This window comes from Manduca sexta, chromosome 21, assembly GCF_014839805.1.
Source record: "Manduca sexta isolate Smith_Timp_Sample1 chromosome 21, JHU_Msex_v1.0, whole genome shotgun sequence".
NCBI lineage: Eukaryota > Metazoa > Arthropoda > Insecta > Lepidoptera > Sphingidae > Manduca > Manduca sexta.
Window position 1 is genome coordinate 353,939 of NC_051135.1, and position 16,420 is coordinate 370,358.

At 39.6% G+C, this 16,420-nt stretch overlaps 2 protein-coding genes and 1 pseudogene across 6 annotated transcripts in view; 1 reads left to right on the plus strand and 2 right to left on the minus strand.

The window, feature by feature from the left end:
* LOC115447751 (tyrosine-protein kinase Fer) overlaps positions 1-16,420 on the minus strand; it is a 98,008-nt gene that overhangs the window by 49,067 nt on the left and 32,521 nt on the right. The window lies entirely within an intron of this gene.
* On the plus strand, positions 1,753-11,072 carry LOC119188472 (serine/threonine-protein kinase Doa-like). Of its 4 annotated transcripts, XM_037441105.1 has the most exons (12): positions 1,753-1,989; positions 3,478-3,559; positions 4,132-4,198; positions 4,674-4,787; positions 5,107-5,197; positions 6,379-6,558; positions 7,080-7,209; positions 7,489-7,633; positions 8,470-8,575; positions 9,183-9,330; positions 9,866-9,896; positions 10,683-11,072. In XM_037441105.1, the coding sequence occupies exons 1-12, from the start codon at positions 1,768-1,770 to the stop codon at positions 10,687-10,689; spliced, it is 1,323 nt and encodes a 440-aa protein (XP_037297002.1). In that variant the 5' UTR covers positions 1,753-1,767; the 3' UTR covers positions 10,690-11,072. The 4 variants fall into 4 exon arrangements, with proteins under 4 accessions (XP_037297002.1, XP_037297001.1, XP_037297004.1 ...); XM_037441104.1 differs by lacking the exon at positions 9,866-9,896; XM_037441107.1 differs by lacking the exons at positions 1,753-1,989; positions 9,866-9,896 and adding an exon at positions 2,023-2,040.
* LOC119190065 lies at positions 11,664-16,414 on the minus strand (annotated as a pseudogene).

Here is a 16,420-nt window from a genome sequence, read left to right on the forward strand (position 1 = left end):
CATACATGGCAACATAGCTATTAATTATGATTGGAAAATGAATTAATGGTATCTTTGTGTGGGTGGCGTGAGTAAATAATATCTTTTTTGGGAATCATAGACACCAATATTAGTTTATTGACATCTTGAGTAATATTGGGAGACAAAGGAAAATGTATGCTAAAATAAAAGTGCATGTCTTATCTTCACAAAAATTGTTATCGCAACAGAAAAATAAAGATATGTAACGGAGTGTGTAAGAAAAAAGCTCTCGCGCGGCGCGGGCACTCGGAGTGCGCGGGAGGGCGCTCCCACGGGTTGGCGATATTTTTAGTCCACGACCATTACTTGGCACCGGCGGCCGCACTCGCCTGTGCTAGTGATCTTTTTGAAATTCGTTCGGTTCGCGCTTAGGTACGTTCCCAATCTCGAGATAGACCCAGTCTAATGTGTGGTAGCGAACAATACGCCGCGTAGCAGGAAGAGCGGCTGGTTGTAATATACCAATGTTTCGGAATATAGTTATAAACGTGCAATTATGATGCTTATTGAACATTATGTGATATATCCAGGTTAAAGTGTTCCTAAACAGTTCATAGTAACAACAATATGACCAGCGTGACAAGTGGAAGCGGCACGACGAGCCCGCGTCGTCAGCGCGCTACAATCGTTCGTCCACAACTAGCGTGACTCAGTTGCTTTCAGATGGCTACTCTAGCATTATAAACCGGCTGACTCGCAGGGGACCCTCGGAGAAAAGTGATGCCGCTGACACGAAACTGTCAGCAAGCCGCTCTCGGTTTGATGACAAGCTACTTTCTGGCAAAATTCCACATTAGCGAATATACGCCGTTACGAAAACAATGGGCACATATCGCCGTACACGTCGCTGACGTCTGTGGTGACCGGCCCGACCTCGAGGAAGTTGAATGACGATCGGCTGTATTCCAGCTACCTGAGCGGCCCGAAGCCCCGGATCGACACTTCACCTTTGCATACTACCTCCGGTATTAGCTCTCTCGGCCGCAGTGACTCATTCCGTAAAGCTCACACGAAAGATAATAAATCATCGCCGTTCACTAAGCGATATCCTCTCAAGGAAGCCAATAATAACATTGAAAATACTATTTTCTTAGGTAGCACTCGTAGTCGTTTAGAAGACAAATATTCTTCTGTGTTGGACAGAATCGCGAGCCAGAAAAAGGAGAGGGCTAAGAAAGAAAAAGAAGATCGCGACAAAACTTTAGAACCCCCAGAGCATTCTGTGTCGCGAGGATTAATGAGAAGTTTAACCACAGCAGTGTTTGGTGAACATTCATTCAAAAACAGCCTTTATACTAGAGAGAAAACCAGAGACAAAACCCCGTTTAGGAATACTACAGATCGCAGGCTATCTAGTCACAAACATAAAGATAAGGATGAATACAAAAATGGATTTGAATCAACTCCCAAAGAGCGTTTAAACTATGGCAAAGATAGGGACAGTGTCTACAGAAGGCATCAGCGAAGGTCGCTCAGGGCTGAAAGAAGTGAAAACAGTGATAGTAAAAGTGGAAAATTATCTTTACGACCGGTGGATATTAACATTCAACCTGGCGCTCGCGATCTTATTTCACCACTGCAAGGCGGTCACGAAACGAACTCGAAATTAAAGATAGCAAAAACGCCTGCCTCATCGCCAGTGAGGGAAGTAGGTAGGCAAAACAGATTTATTTCCCGTCAAGCGACGAAGATGACGACAAGACGCCAGTCGGAGACCCTGTGTTGAACGAGAGGGAAACGAGGCGCATGGAAATTCAGGGTCTCATAATGAAGTATGCGCATCTGGACGAAGTATATGGTCGCATCGGGAACAAAGAGACGGACGACGTGTGTAACAAGAAGCCGAGTGCGGGAAAAAAGCCGGAGCCCTTGTCGGTGGGCGACGTGGTAGTACTGCCGCCGGAGCTGCGCAGCCGCCACCGGCCGCAGAGGCCGCGCCACCTCGTGCGTCGTGCGGCCACGCCGCCTGTAAGCACAAGCTAACCGCCTGCGCCTCTGTGTGCCGCTAACATACACATGGTCCGTTTTATTTATATACATTCTAACTATATACAATGTATATCCACATATACGAGTACATAATGATAACGTACCTGACGGATTTTAATCGAAACTATTGCAATAGTCCGTGAACTTATTTCTGTTGACAGGAAAAGTTTGAAATTTATTTACATACGCATACGCAATATATTTTCCAATAAGTGGTTTAAGTATTTCAATATTCCCCGAGCAAATGAGGTATAAGGATAAAACATCCACGTATTATGTACGTAGTATATATAAAATAGATCTAAAAATTCCAGTCAATTAACCCGTACCTAACCGAAAAAAAAACCCATACTTTACTATATTGTGGTTTGCCCTATAGATAGCATAGTATTTTGCGCCGTGGTCACTTACTTGCCATACCTACAACATATATTTGCTAATTTACTTAATTATAAATATAAACTGAAAAAATGTATCTGTGCACTTTTTTCATGGGTACAAACGGAATCATTTTTTAAACTAATATTATGTATCTATACGTATATTTAGGTCGTGTTAGTCACAAAACTGCATTCACGAACTAGATTGCTCATAGCATCAGTGCAAATAATATGACGAATCTCTTATATGAACAAGTTTGAATAATTTAGCGATTCACGAATATTATGGCGGGTCCATTGTATTTGGCTTGCGGAAATAATACCATATATGATATAGACGTTAAACCTAATGGATTACTATATACATATGCTCTCATAATTATATCTTTGAACATTAACGTGACCATACTTAGCTTTGCTTTCTTGCTGCATGTGTTTTCACTACAAAGTGTCAGTTATAAAGAAATATTAAATTCTTGCTTGTGGGTAGGTAATCTAAAAAATTACTTGACTTGACAGTTATAGTTCAAAAATATAAACGATGTATAAAGCACTGTAATTATGTTAGTGCATGTATTTAACTTTCTTATAGGGGTGTTTACGGATAACATGGCTCTTTTCTGTTTCGAAATATTGTTGAGTTTTAAACGTAAATCAACAAGTTTGAATAATATGAAGAAATGTCCCAACCGTGCCGTTAGTATGTGTTATATTGTAGTGTAAAGAGATGATTCGGGTGGACACTATCCTAACTTCCCGTGTGTTGTGTAACTACGAAAGTGTGAGGAATGCTCGGTACCGGTCCCTTCCTTGCCCGGTCCAGTGGGCTCCACCCGTCCGCCCTTTAACAGCATGCACCCTCGACACACCATACCAATTGTCGCTTGTCTGACGGGCAACCGTTCCATTGTTTGATTGTTGGGTACAACACTACTCGGGTCGTGGCGATCGTGTGGCGCGTCTACGTGGCATGTGGCCGGTGCGTGTGGTGCGCGTGCGGCTACGCTGCGGCGACGGCGACTGCGACGCGCTGACGGGCTGATGTGCTGACTGACGGGCTCATCGCGGACCGTGCTGGCGCCTGCAGAGCTCCCGCGCACGCTCCTCCGTCAAGGACGACAAGGACGGACATCTGGTCTACTGGCCCGGATATGTCATGGGAGCGAGATGTTCGTGTCCACAACATAACTAAACCGATTGCATTATACCACCTACACACACTCACACACATACACACAGTGCATATACACAACAACACATACACACATACACACACACACACCAAACATGAAAATACACGCTCATTGAACAACATAACTCACATTATAAATCATCCATTTTTATCTAACGAAACATAGCATACATACAGATACCAAATGAATTACTGTACAGAAAACACGACTGTCGCATACATTGCACTGCACAAGATCAAACAAGAGCTATTGCAGTTCAGTGATCTGTGTTAAATGAAGATTAATACAAACAAACTTCAATTCTCTGTAATGTAACAACAATGGCAACGTTGAATATTGTCTTCGTTATGAACGATATCGTTTTTGCAGCTTTATTTTCCTTTTTTATATTTTGTTTGAATAAGTAAAGCTCGGATACTGTAACTTATGCTTTTGTGCTCGAGATTTTTCAAAAATTCTCGGTTTCCGCTGTGAGAGCGGGTTCAGACATTTTTTTAGTTGTCGAAATGGGCCGGTGATTAATTATGAATGTGTTGGTTTCATTGCAGACAAAATCATCGACACGCTCGGTGAGGGCACGTTCGGCAAGGTGGTCGAGGTGAAAGATTTGGAATTGTAAGTATCTCATTCGTTTATTAATACATAGCATTATCAAAATACACGCGATATTTCTGCTTTAATGACGTCCGTCGGCTACTTTGTATCTATCCCGTAGAACTAATGGACGTGACGTTATAATATATTCCCCTACCATTGTCAATGCCGAGTTGCGTCGAACTGGAAATATTTATATATTTGTATTTGTCACAAATATCTTTTGAATTCTATGCGCATGTTTAAACGATTTCCGAGCTATATCGAGTATGAATATGGTGTGGTTATTTCTAAAGGTGCCAATGTTTTTATAAATTACTTTTTCGCTCTGACGGAAGGCTGCAGAGCGCTTGGCAATTCTATCCACGCCTCGCGCTAATTATTCATCGCATCTATTTTCACCTGTTTACATGAACGCGTCAACTCGCGATAGTTAAAATAAAAAGAACTATATGTGTATGTTGTTTTAACGTAACGCGACTGTGTTTATTTTCAGGGAGCACAGAATGGCTCTAAAGATTATTAAGAACGTTGAGAAGTACAGAGAGGCTGCAAAACTCGAGATTAACGTTTTAGAAAAATTGGCCGACGTCGACCCCGACTGTAAAAAGTGAGTAAATATCGATGACTGTCAATGTTATTGCATCGGCTCGATGCGCGTGCGGCGGTGCGGCGGTGCGGCGGGCACGGTGTGTGCGGACACGTGACCTTCGCGCTGGTGCGGCGCGCTGGGGCTGGCGGCGCGCCAGTGAGCGCCTCGATGTCAACTGTGCGCACACAAAAATATCCCCCCTCTCGCTCGCTCCAAACTTTCCAGACTATCTCGTTGTCCCGACGCCGCGCCGCCCTTGATTCTGAAATGCCATATTTAAATTCATATAATGTTACCGTTGCTCGATATTACAACGAAATGTCCGTTCGACTTCCAGCCTGTGCGTGAAGATGCTGGACTGGTTCGAGTACCACGGTCACATGTGCATCGCGTTTGAAATGCTCGGACAGAGTGTGTTCGACTTCCTGGTGAGTAACCGTTCCACTGTCGGTTTAATGATGCCCATATAAATAAACACGCGATCTCCCTTTACAGCCAATGATACTCATTACCGCACCACAGACGACATAAAGTATTGAAATAGACCGGTTTGTTCACGAATCACGGTGTTTGTTTATTTATTTTTTTATTTATATATATTAAAATACACGTAACCGGTGAGTGGCCAGTCACGGTTTATATTCAGATTTTGTTTCATAGATTTATTTATATATTTACTAAATGCAAAACTGGTTTTTAATTTATACCTCGCGACCTGTTTGGCTTTCATTTTGTAGTCTAATAGTTACACACAAACAACAATGCGTGCGTATGTATATGTTACTATAAATAATATCAAACAATAAACATGCCAATTGTCGTATTGTTTATGCATTGTGAACTGTCTGCAAGTTTTCGTAGCAAATATTTAGCCAATAATAAAGACGTCATTATCGTGGTTGGAATATTATTTCTTGTTCGCGGATTGATGTCAAATATCATGAAGCTATTTTGATATGTTATAAATAACCTTCAAAATATAGGAAATCCTGTCAGAAAGATATAAAAATTATCGGGAACTTGGCCTAATAACATTAAATTCCGGTAGAATATTAGTATCTTGTAAATATTTGTCATGTTGCAAAAATCAAATCCTCTCCATAGCCAGCGAGATGCCAGGGCCGTCGCAGAGGCCATTACTATGTAAATAAAATGATATTCCTAATGTACTTACAATATATTATATGATCCATGTTACTAGAACAGTTTTATAGATTTCATTTTTTGAAGTTGCCATTTGGCTGTTCTTTTTAGAAATGAGTTAGTCATAGAGTCCCAGAATAACAGTGTACACTATTATGCGCGTGAACAAGTTGTAGACTCAATGTCTGAATCTAAACATATTCTTCTGAAATGTAACATAACTTATTTCGGATCTAATTCCTGTTAAATTCCTTCGTAATTCACCAATTCATGTTATAATAATGTTATAGTTTACAGTACAAAAACTCTTTATTGCATACGATAAACAAATTTATAAGGCCACAAACGAAACATTATTCAAACATGATAACATAATTGAGTATAATAAATAAATGAATCCAAGAGCTGCATCCTTTTATTCCATTGGACATATATATTAATAATACGTAACGTTGGCGCATTACAGAAAGACAACAACTACCAGCCGTACCCGCTGGAGCAGGTGCGGCACATCTCCTACCAGTTGATATACAGCGTGCTGTTCCTGCACGACAACAAGCTCACGCACACCGACCTCAAGCCGGAGAACATACTGTTCGTCGACAGCGACTACGAGGTCGTCAGCGTCTACACTAGTTCTAAGAAAGTGAGTTGATCATTTCACGATTAAGAAGTTCCGTAACGTCACTTTGCCGTGGCAATATGAATATTATTTTTGTTACTTATGACTAAGTAGGCTGAAAAGCTTTCGTCGGGACTAGAAAGGAAACAAAAATCGCGATAAATCTTTCAAATTTGTTTTTTCGTCTAGTATTCGCGCTTACTTATAAACATTTATAAAATACTTATTTTTAGTGAAAATATGACGACTCTATTGCATTTTGTTGTGATTGTTATCATAAAATTATGTTTACACGATGTCTGACAGGGTACATTGTTCTGTTCATGAGAATGATAGCATCGTTTACGAATTACAGACTTCTAGAAATCGCTCAGTTTGTGTTATATGTGAGTGTAAATTCTCCGAAAAAGACGTACAACTCGGAATTTCGGTTTCTATTATGATTTTTCAAATATATTGCGTCATTCGACGATGCTGATTATTTTTGTTTTTGTGTATATACATTTTTATGACAGCGTCGTAAAACTTGAATGTGGTATTTCCAGACACATGACTTACGGCGCGTGAAACGGAGCGATGTACGACTCATCGACTTCGGCAGCGCGACGTTTGACCATGAACACCACAGCACCATCGTCTCCACTAGACATTACAGAGCACCCGAAGTCATATTAGGTAATTACTTGTTTTATCTTATAACTATTAAATTTACAAGTATAATTGATTTTTCTCTTTGCATATTCAATTACCGTGTACTAGTTTTATTTACTATTTCGGGACTGTTGGTAAAAAGCACTCCGAAAATTTGATATTGGCAATCTTGTATTACTCCTAAACGATGTTGGCTGGTTTTCTTTGAATGATTGTTTTTTTTTTTTGTACTGATCAATGCCATGTGCAAAATCTAGTTATTAAAAATAATTAAATAATTAATGAATAACTGTTTCCTTTCAGAGCTCGGTTGGTCACAACCGTGCGACGTGTGGTCTATCGGCTGCATAATGTTCGAGTTGTACCTCGGCATCACACTCTTCCAGACACATGACAACAGGGAACACCTCGCCATGATGGAGAGGATTTTAGGACCCATACCTTATAGGTGAATATTTTATTGATTTTCTAGATCTGGTGTGCAAGAATCGTGTAAACGTGCCTTTAAAAATCTATTAGCAAAATAAAATAATTAAGTGGAGATTAATGCGTTAAATATATTTGTCAGTTAACAAAATAAAAAATGACCATTTCCCAAATAATTTAGTAGAACGTCATTTAATTTTAATTCAGGCATTACTGTTAACACTATCTTCTACATAGAAATAATTCCATATTTATTGAAGCACTTCGTTCGGCGTGAGACGTAATAAAACTTTACATTTAGCATTGTTTTCGTATAGTATCACGAGTCAAGAAACTTTGCTTTAAAAATCGGAAAAGTCTATTTCTGCACACAAGATTTCGTGCCAAATCCAATATAATTGTGTTGGTGTCATACGCTAGTTACCATAATAGAAACTATTTTGGTACTAATAAACTACGTACATGTATAGATTCGATTGCCAAAAGGCAATATTTGAATTCATAACAAAACCACGTAATAAGTTTTCCCATTATTCAATTATTCTAAACGCTGGTAATGGAGCAAGTTCTCAAACAAAGGAAACGTTGTAATGTTAAAATAGTTGTTGATTGTAAAGTTACTCTTATCAATTAAATTTCATATCACTCATTACTCATCTCACCGTCTAACTGAACACTGTTATTTAGACGATATTTTGCGATGTTTCTACTCATTCGACCGCCGAAAATAAACAATGGAAAATAACAGTGTTGCCTTTGGGAACTAGGGCGTTACGTTATCATTGTGTTCGGTTCTAGAAACTGAGTCACCGTGTTCTTTCCTCATTTACATTTACATTCCGTTTTGTTTCGTTTCAGAATGGCACGTAAAACTAGGACAAAATATTTCTACCACGGTAAATTAGACTGGGACGAAAAGTCTTCCGCCGGCAGATACGTCAGAGAGAACTGCAAACCTCTATTAGTGAGTATTTTTGTTGAGTTTCGTGGAATGTGTCATTAGCGTTAGTCATTAGGACTACAATAATATTGTCACGTGGTCAATTTGTTGGTCGCCAATTTGATTTACAGAATAATATTGCTCGTCGTGAAAAAATTACTTTCCAACAAGAATTTGAATTTTTTATTTATGACTATGTATAGCACAAATGATTCAACTGCTAAAAAAATTATTATTCTGTACACATTTTTTTCATCTCCTACCTTATCTACTATTCAGACTCGTCAAGTGAATTATTATTAGTGCAATGTTAATTGATTATAATCGACACAATATTGTTGCTGTTTTAATGTTTAGTCATAATAAATATGATGATGACTTTTTATAAGTAATAATGTTACTTTATGGTAATAATTTCAATTTTCGATATTTTTGGTTTTATAAATAATTTTTGCCTGATCTCATCTTTACATTCAAAATGTGTAACTGTTTATTCAGTAATTGATTGTGAAAATTATAATTAATATATTCACAGTCATAAATGTGCCATCGTTATTTTGATATAACATAGAACTCATACCATGTTTTCTGAATATAGTATGCGGTAATGTAATATTGTTTGTTTGTGCAGAGGTATATGCAGAGCAACAGCGAGGAGGCGCGGCAGCTGTTCGAGCTGATCGCGCGCATGCTGGACTACGAGCCCACGCAGCGCATCACCCTGCGCGACGCGCTGCGGCACCCCTTCTTCAACAAACTGCCGCCGCACCAGCGGCTCGGTCCGTACCCACACATACACTCACCCATTGTATAGTCAAATACGGTAGCATTACATACACACATAAACATAAACGCAGAATAGTTTGGTGAATTTGGTTTTTTTATCTCGTCACAATGATCGATGGTACACTATATTGGAGATGGTGTATGTACAAGCGTGTACGTAAGGCTGCGCTCATACTGATTGGGAATCCATTACAAACGAAATTTCGTCATATTCCAAATTAAGAGTCATATTTTTAGCTTAGCTACCGTCGGAAATCAGTCTACGCATTACGATGCCAATAAAACTGTCGCTCCCATTTATATTTTGGGAAACTACTCAAGCCTCGATATACGAAAGTTGACTCAGTATACAGATTTGGTTTACTATGTTGTGTTGTCGAGTTTCGTAGGATTTAAATATAGTGACATTATATTACATTCACATCGTACTTTTCTTTTATTCAAGGCGGCCTGCTTGTAAAATTACACGATTGGTCGCCTTCCATGGTATGCAAATGTCCGTGTAACGAAAGTAATCTTTTGTTATAGGACACCAGTTCACAAGACCATCATTCCTTAGGTCAGGCCCGTTTATAGCCGTTAGACGCTTCTCTGACGTTACGTGCGCACGGAACACTCCAAACTCTACTATAATATTATGTGCTCCAGAGATAGACACTAGAAATTTTGACAAAAAAATTGAGAAAGGAGTGGTCATTGCGCACTTGGCAATAGCCTAGCGCGCAATCCGACTACGATAATTTCAATATTACCTTCATTGCATCTACTCAATAATCATCAACCTGGAACATTACAATGTACTTAAATTTAATGACCAGTGCGTACGTAACCGATAGCTTTGTTTTTACTACCAAACACATGTTGAGACATGGAACTCATTTCTACTTTATAATTTTTCGTGATGCGTCCTTTATTGTTAGTGTGCATTTTCGTTTCGCTTCTTTACGTACTTTTCATTATTATTTTAATTTTACTTTTTTTCATTTATTAATTCTATATAAAATTGCGAGTCGAATCCTCCCAATAATGCGGGAACGGCACAGAGTATGAATATTCTTAGCCTAACTACCGAATCCGTGGCGATTGGATTGAGACATTGCGGCCAGATCGTACATTGTTGGTACGTGTTTTAACGTCTTCAGCTTCGGAGAATTGAAGCTCACCGATGAACGTGTATAAACGCATTATTTTGAAAATTATGCTTAGATATCCTTTGTTGCAGTCAGCTTTTTGACTCGTTGCTCTGTCGTCTTTTTCATTCTACTCGCTGTTTTATATTGTATTAGTATTGAGTTTGGAAGTAATGTTGGGAAGAGTGTGTGCAACTGTGTGTATGGTGTTACAGGCAATGACCGCGCGCGGTGCAACGGGGAGAGCTCGGGGTCCCGAGAGCGATCGCTTTCTCTCAGCGCCAGCTACTAGAGAGCGCGCGCGGGGCGTCTGCGCGGGTGTCGGCGAGAGTGTCGGCGAGGGTGTCGGCGCGAATGTCGGCAAGAGTTTCAGCGAGGGTGTCAGCGAGGGTGTCGGCGCAAGTGTCGGCGCGAGTGTCGACGGGCCGCGTGACGCGTGCGCGCGCCCTTAAGGTGTAAACTTGTACAGTTCTAATAAAGTGATAAGTGATCATTATTTTGTCGAACGCTGTAATCTAGGTAATACTTTTGTTGTGAATCGGTACTTCTCAATTTGTATTTATAAATAATTATTATCGAAATAAAGACTGTCAGTCTAAAGTTTCTGTTTATTTTTCATTGTTCTCGTTGCGTAAGTACGCGTTCCCGTGATATGGTCGAGATAGTGAATTTTGTAAATTCTGTGCGACAATACGAGAGTACAAATGGATGCGTACTTATTAGAGTTGTGATGTTTGATGCATGCTGAAATATTTTATATGGCACAATTAGTGTAATGCAGAGATACGTAGCCCTCCAATGTAATTACGTTAAGTTTGTGGTTACAAGGCAACATTGGCCTTTGGGACTATAGTAAATTGAAACATAATGATCTCAACTGAGACAACCTTGTGCGCCATTTTGTGGCGTAAATATTCAGACGGTTAATGTTTCTCTTACGTTATAATTTTAGTTCACGTACATTTATTTGACTATAATCACTAGGAGAGTCGTGTAATGTGCATATAATTTACTGTTACAAACGCAAGGTCATGTACGTTCTAATTTTAGTTGGTAGTTTTACATTCGACGCGATAGTGGAGCGGGTCGATGTTATAAACTTCCACATTGTCAGGAAGTTATTTTACCTTAGTTATTCAAGATGTAAATTAATTGTTATTAGGTGTCTCAAACTAAAGCAGAATAAATAAATTTTATTTCAGAATAAATGGTGTTCTTTATTGCATGTAATCACATTACATCACTACATATTAGATACATTTTGAGATATCAAAACTAAAAACTTAAGTACAATATAAAACTAACGGTTCTGGAATGATGAATAAATAAGTAATGATAACATTCGTTGGCAAATCATTAAATGCTCATCCTTTAACAAAATATTAAATATTACACAAGGCGAATATTTTATTATAACACTAGAATAAATTAATTTCATTTAAGCAGATTTCAAAGAAAGTGTTAGCTTCTGTGGATGTCTTAGTCATTTTATAAAACAACATCGCTTCTGAATGTGATTATCTAACTTCCATAAAACATTTGAGATTGTTTATTGTCTTTTTAAAAATAACAAAACAAATCCACAATAATATTCTTAAGCGTCTTGCATACGCTAGCCTAAACTTTTCCATGTTATTTCTTAACCCTTTTACAATACAAGAATATGTAACAAATAAGAACAAATTTACAGGAACCAAAATATATAAGCGTTATACACTAGTACGACCCGTTCAAAATCGATTAGTAATCCATTCGGTGGCGTCACAGGCTTACTAGTTGCGACGTGGACTTTCTAATATTCTGAACATGGCGTACATAAATGGCATTACATCGAACACGACTTACGCAAACCGAATATTCTTTTTACAATCGAATGCAACATACTCCCCATTAGCAAAAAGGCAAATTAACGATATCCCTAGAATTACGTAACATGGGGACACGGCAGTGCGTCAGCCAAGTTCGAGGGTAATGCCGGACATACATTATGGCTAGATCATGTCGATTTGCGGGCGCTGGTCGGGCCAGGCGTACACGCGCAGCACGGCGGGGCTGTAGTGGTAGTCGTACATCTGCGCGCGGATGAACGCCTCCGTGTCCAGCGGCTGCGGCTGGACTGACGCCTTGCCTGGGAAATTAATTTTATTATTATGCTATCATGATACGTATAATATTTACAGAAATTATTTATATTGTATATATTATACTTAGGATTTATTTCACAAATGTTATTTGTCAATTAACGTATGACCATACCAGTACTTGATTATCATTTATTTCGAAAAATAATTGACGATGTGAGTTCTGTAATATATTCAAAATGTAGCAATTACTCTGATGTCAAACTGGCGCTTAGTCATGAAGGGGTTTTGGTCACATATTATAAATATTATTTCTATGTTGAACCTTATATACTAAAGCCAACCAAATATCTAGTGACATTTATAAATATTGTGGAAAATATGGTGTATAGTTAGGTAAATTTTCACCGGATAATACTTACAGGTGGCATATGCATGTTCAACGATCTTCTTGGCTATCTTCACTGAACAATTCTGAATCTCTTCGAGAGGTGGATACAGACTACCATAGTCCAAGTCTTCTTGAGAGACGATCTCAGCCAGAGCCTGAGTAAATGCAAGACGATTTTATAATAACATTGTCATTAAGTGCATTGTTGAAAGAAATAATGTAGAAAAGTGTGTAAATAAATATATTGTTTCCCCAATCGCATAATGACTATCTCTTTATGTATGGAAGTAAGCTAACCAGGAAATTGGTGCGTTGTAGTAAGTGATCACAATAGCCCATAAGTGCAGTGTAGCCTCTACCCATAGTTGGGGTCGGACTTAGCTATTAAGGCGCCCCAAGCGAAATATTTTTTGGGGGTTTTGTTCTGGCAACTTTTTCTTTTAGGTCACAAGTATATTATTTATTTTCGTAGAAGCTGGCGCCCTGGGCAACCTCCCACCCTTTTCACCCGACGCTAAGGGCGCCACGAGAAGGTAGAAGCCTTCTCCACCAATGGTCAGAGGGTGCCCGACGCTTGAAGCCCGGAGCAGCCACTCTGTTCGCTTTATGAGCGGACCAACCTTGTCCATAGTCTTTTTATATTATCGATGAAATATAAGGCATTCTATAGGCCAAAATTTGTAACCAATTGACAAGATTACCTCAGCGGCGAGCAGCATGAAGTCATCGGAGATGTCCACAATGCCGGCGCAGATGATGCCGAGCGCGAGTCCCGGGAGATGTACGAGTTGTTGCCCTGTCCCGGCCGCAAAATACGCCCGTCCTTCGTGCGGTACTCCGGGAACGGCGAGCCTGACGCGAAGATCGCGCGCTCCTGATTTAATAAAGATAGATTGTTATCTATTACCAGTTGTTGTCTATATTGGTAAATTACCGGTGGTTGGAGTGAGTTTGTGTGCATAAAATTGACAAAAGTACCCGCGAGGCACATGTAAGCAAATTGACAACGAGCTTGAGCTAAGCGACCAATCATGAGCGTGCTCACGACTCGTGCCTCCTTCTTTACTTAATAAACTACTTATATGGAAACATAAAGTAATACTAAACAAAATGGCAGGAACATTGCTGGAGACTTTTGGATACACAACAAATTCTATAATTGAAAAACATAGTTTTATCCTTTTTCTTTTATTTCTGACATTTCTATGAGAAGTAATTTCACGTCAATCGTTGTTATCTACCAAGAAACTTAAAGTAAATTAGTGAAACGTACCTCTGTGTTGCTGTAAGCCTCCTCGGCGGTGCACTCGGCCTTGCTGGTGGGGTTGGACAGCGCGAAGATGACTGGCCTCGCGTTCAAAGCGCCCATTTTACGCAGAATCTCGGGTGTGAACGCGCCACCGATCGCAGCAGCACCTAAATAGGAAAAAAAAGTATGCTATGATGAATTCACTACGTATGATGACATTAATTATGATATTTTTAAAAAAGTTTACAAATTTTCATTGTGCTTTTAATATAAATCGATGATATCAAAGCAACACGCTTGACAAGTTCTTGCACAATAAATATATCAAGGTAAAATGGGTACTACTATAGACTGTTTGTATCTGACAATAATCCGCATGAAGTGCATCGCGACTCTACTTTTCTTACACAATACAATCAACTCGTCAATTTGAGTCAAAATTAATCCTTACCAATAAGAACTGAAGGTTTAGCCACGTCGACGACTTCGGCGAGTGTGCGCACTGGAGGGTGGTCTTTGGCGAACTTTTCTTTGTGCTCGTTGAGTCCGCCCTCCGGCCTGTTCTTGACGATGAGTCCCTTTGAGTCCACCATCCAGACGCGTGCGCGGGCCTCGGGTTCGGGAGTGCCCTCAGCCTTCATAGCCATCACACACAACTCGGCGATACCCAACGACGCCTGTAGTTATCATAATATAAGTTTAGACATATGCGAGGAAAAATGTCCTAGAATTTAATTTTTAAACATCTATTTGAGGCAATAAATACCTAATTATTTATTTAACGTAAAATGTGTTACGCCACCTCTTATTTGAATTCCTCAGCATTAAATTAAAACTAACATTATAATGAACGGAGTGTTTATACCCTACAGAGATAATAGAAAAATTGTTACCTCGCCAGCCCCTTGGAACACGATTACATTCTCCGACAGCTTCTTGCCAGTAACTCTCAAGCTGGCGAGCAGTCCAGCAACGGCAACTGCAGCAGTGCCTTGGATGTCGTCGTTAAACGTGCAGTATCTAGGCAAACAGACATAAGTTAGGAACAACTTTTTTGGAAAATATAATTAGATATCTAATGTTTTTTCAGTAACATAGACACTTCTATTTGTTTGTATGTTTAATAATCAGAATTGAATCCTCATTATAATCTTTAGCAAGACAATCATCATTATCTACACAATCCTACCCTACAACACTTACTTGCCGCGGTACTTTTCGAGCAGTCTAAAGGCGTTAGCGTTGCCGAAGTCCTCGAACTGTATGAGACAGTTCTGTCCGAAGCGGCGCACCACCGCCTGCATGAACTCCTCGATGAACTCGTCGTACTCGGCGCCGCGCACGCGCTTCTGACGCAGCCCGATGTACAGCGGATCGTCGAGCATCGACTGGGTGTTAGTGCCGACGTCTGTGAACAAAAAAATACTTAATTCTAGTAATAAATTCGGAACTTTGGGCGAAGAAGTACTGGATTGATCTATTTTTTTTTTGTTAGTATATCGACCTTTTTTATAATCAGGGACCTTACGATCATCTTCTACAAAACCATCATATTGTAGGAACGTCAAAAACTGGTCTTAGTCGGCTTCAAATATTTTGACGAAACGTCACCGTGGATATATTGTAGCTATTCCATCGTACGTACGCAGGAACACATAAATAATTAATTGAAATTATGCACCGGTACTTCAATGATTGATATTTGATTGTTTTAATTCTTCTGGTAAAAAAAAATATAATCTTACCAAGAGTGATGGGCAGACACTGGTGCGGCTTAATGCCGGCGAGTGCGGTGTATAGCGACAACTTGCCCACGGGGATGCCCATGCCGCAAGCGCCAAGGTCGCCCAGACCCAGGATACGCTCGCCGTCTGTCACTACTATGGCGCGGACGTCTGTTTCGGGCCTGCGAAAGTTCAATACAAATGATAATATAATTAACGGTGTTTGGAAGATATAGTCATTAGTCAAGATATTTCTTGTGAAAAACAACCAGGTACTGGTCAATGATAATTCGAATGAAATTATCCTCAAATGATAATATATTCTTAGCATAATACAACCAACCCTTACTTTAGTTGTAAAAGTCGAATCTATACTACTGATAGGCTACAAAGTATTCAACTCACCAGTTCTTCAAAACATCGTAGACATGTCCTTTATCGTGAATGGTGATAAAGAGGCCGCGTGGACGGCGGTACACCAATCCGAACTTCTGACACGCGAGACCCA

Excerpts from the sequence above, each read along its gene's own strand:
- LOC119188472 (XM_037441104.1), top strand. The coding sequence starts at position 1,768 with ATGGAAATTCAGGGTCTCATAATGAAGTATGCGCATCTGGACGAAGTA. Across the intron at positions 4,788-5,106 it reads GTCGACCCCGACTGTAAAAA|CCTGTGCGTGAAGATGCTGG; the intron begins GTGAGTAAATAT and ends TTCGACTTCCAG. Across the intron at positions 5,198-6,378 it reads AGAGTGTGTTCGACTTCCTG|AAAGACAACAACTACCAGCC; the intron begins GTGAGTAACCGT and ends GGCGCATTACAG.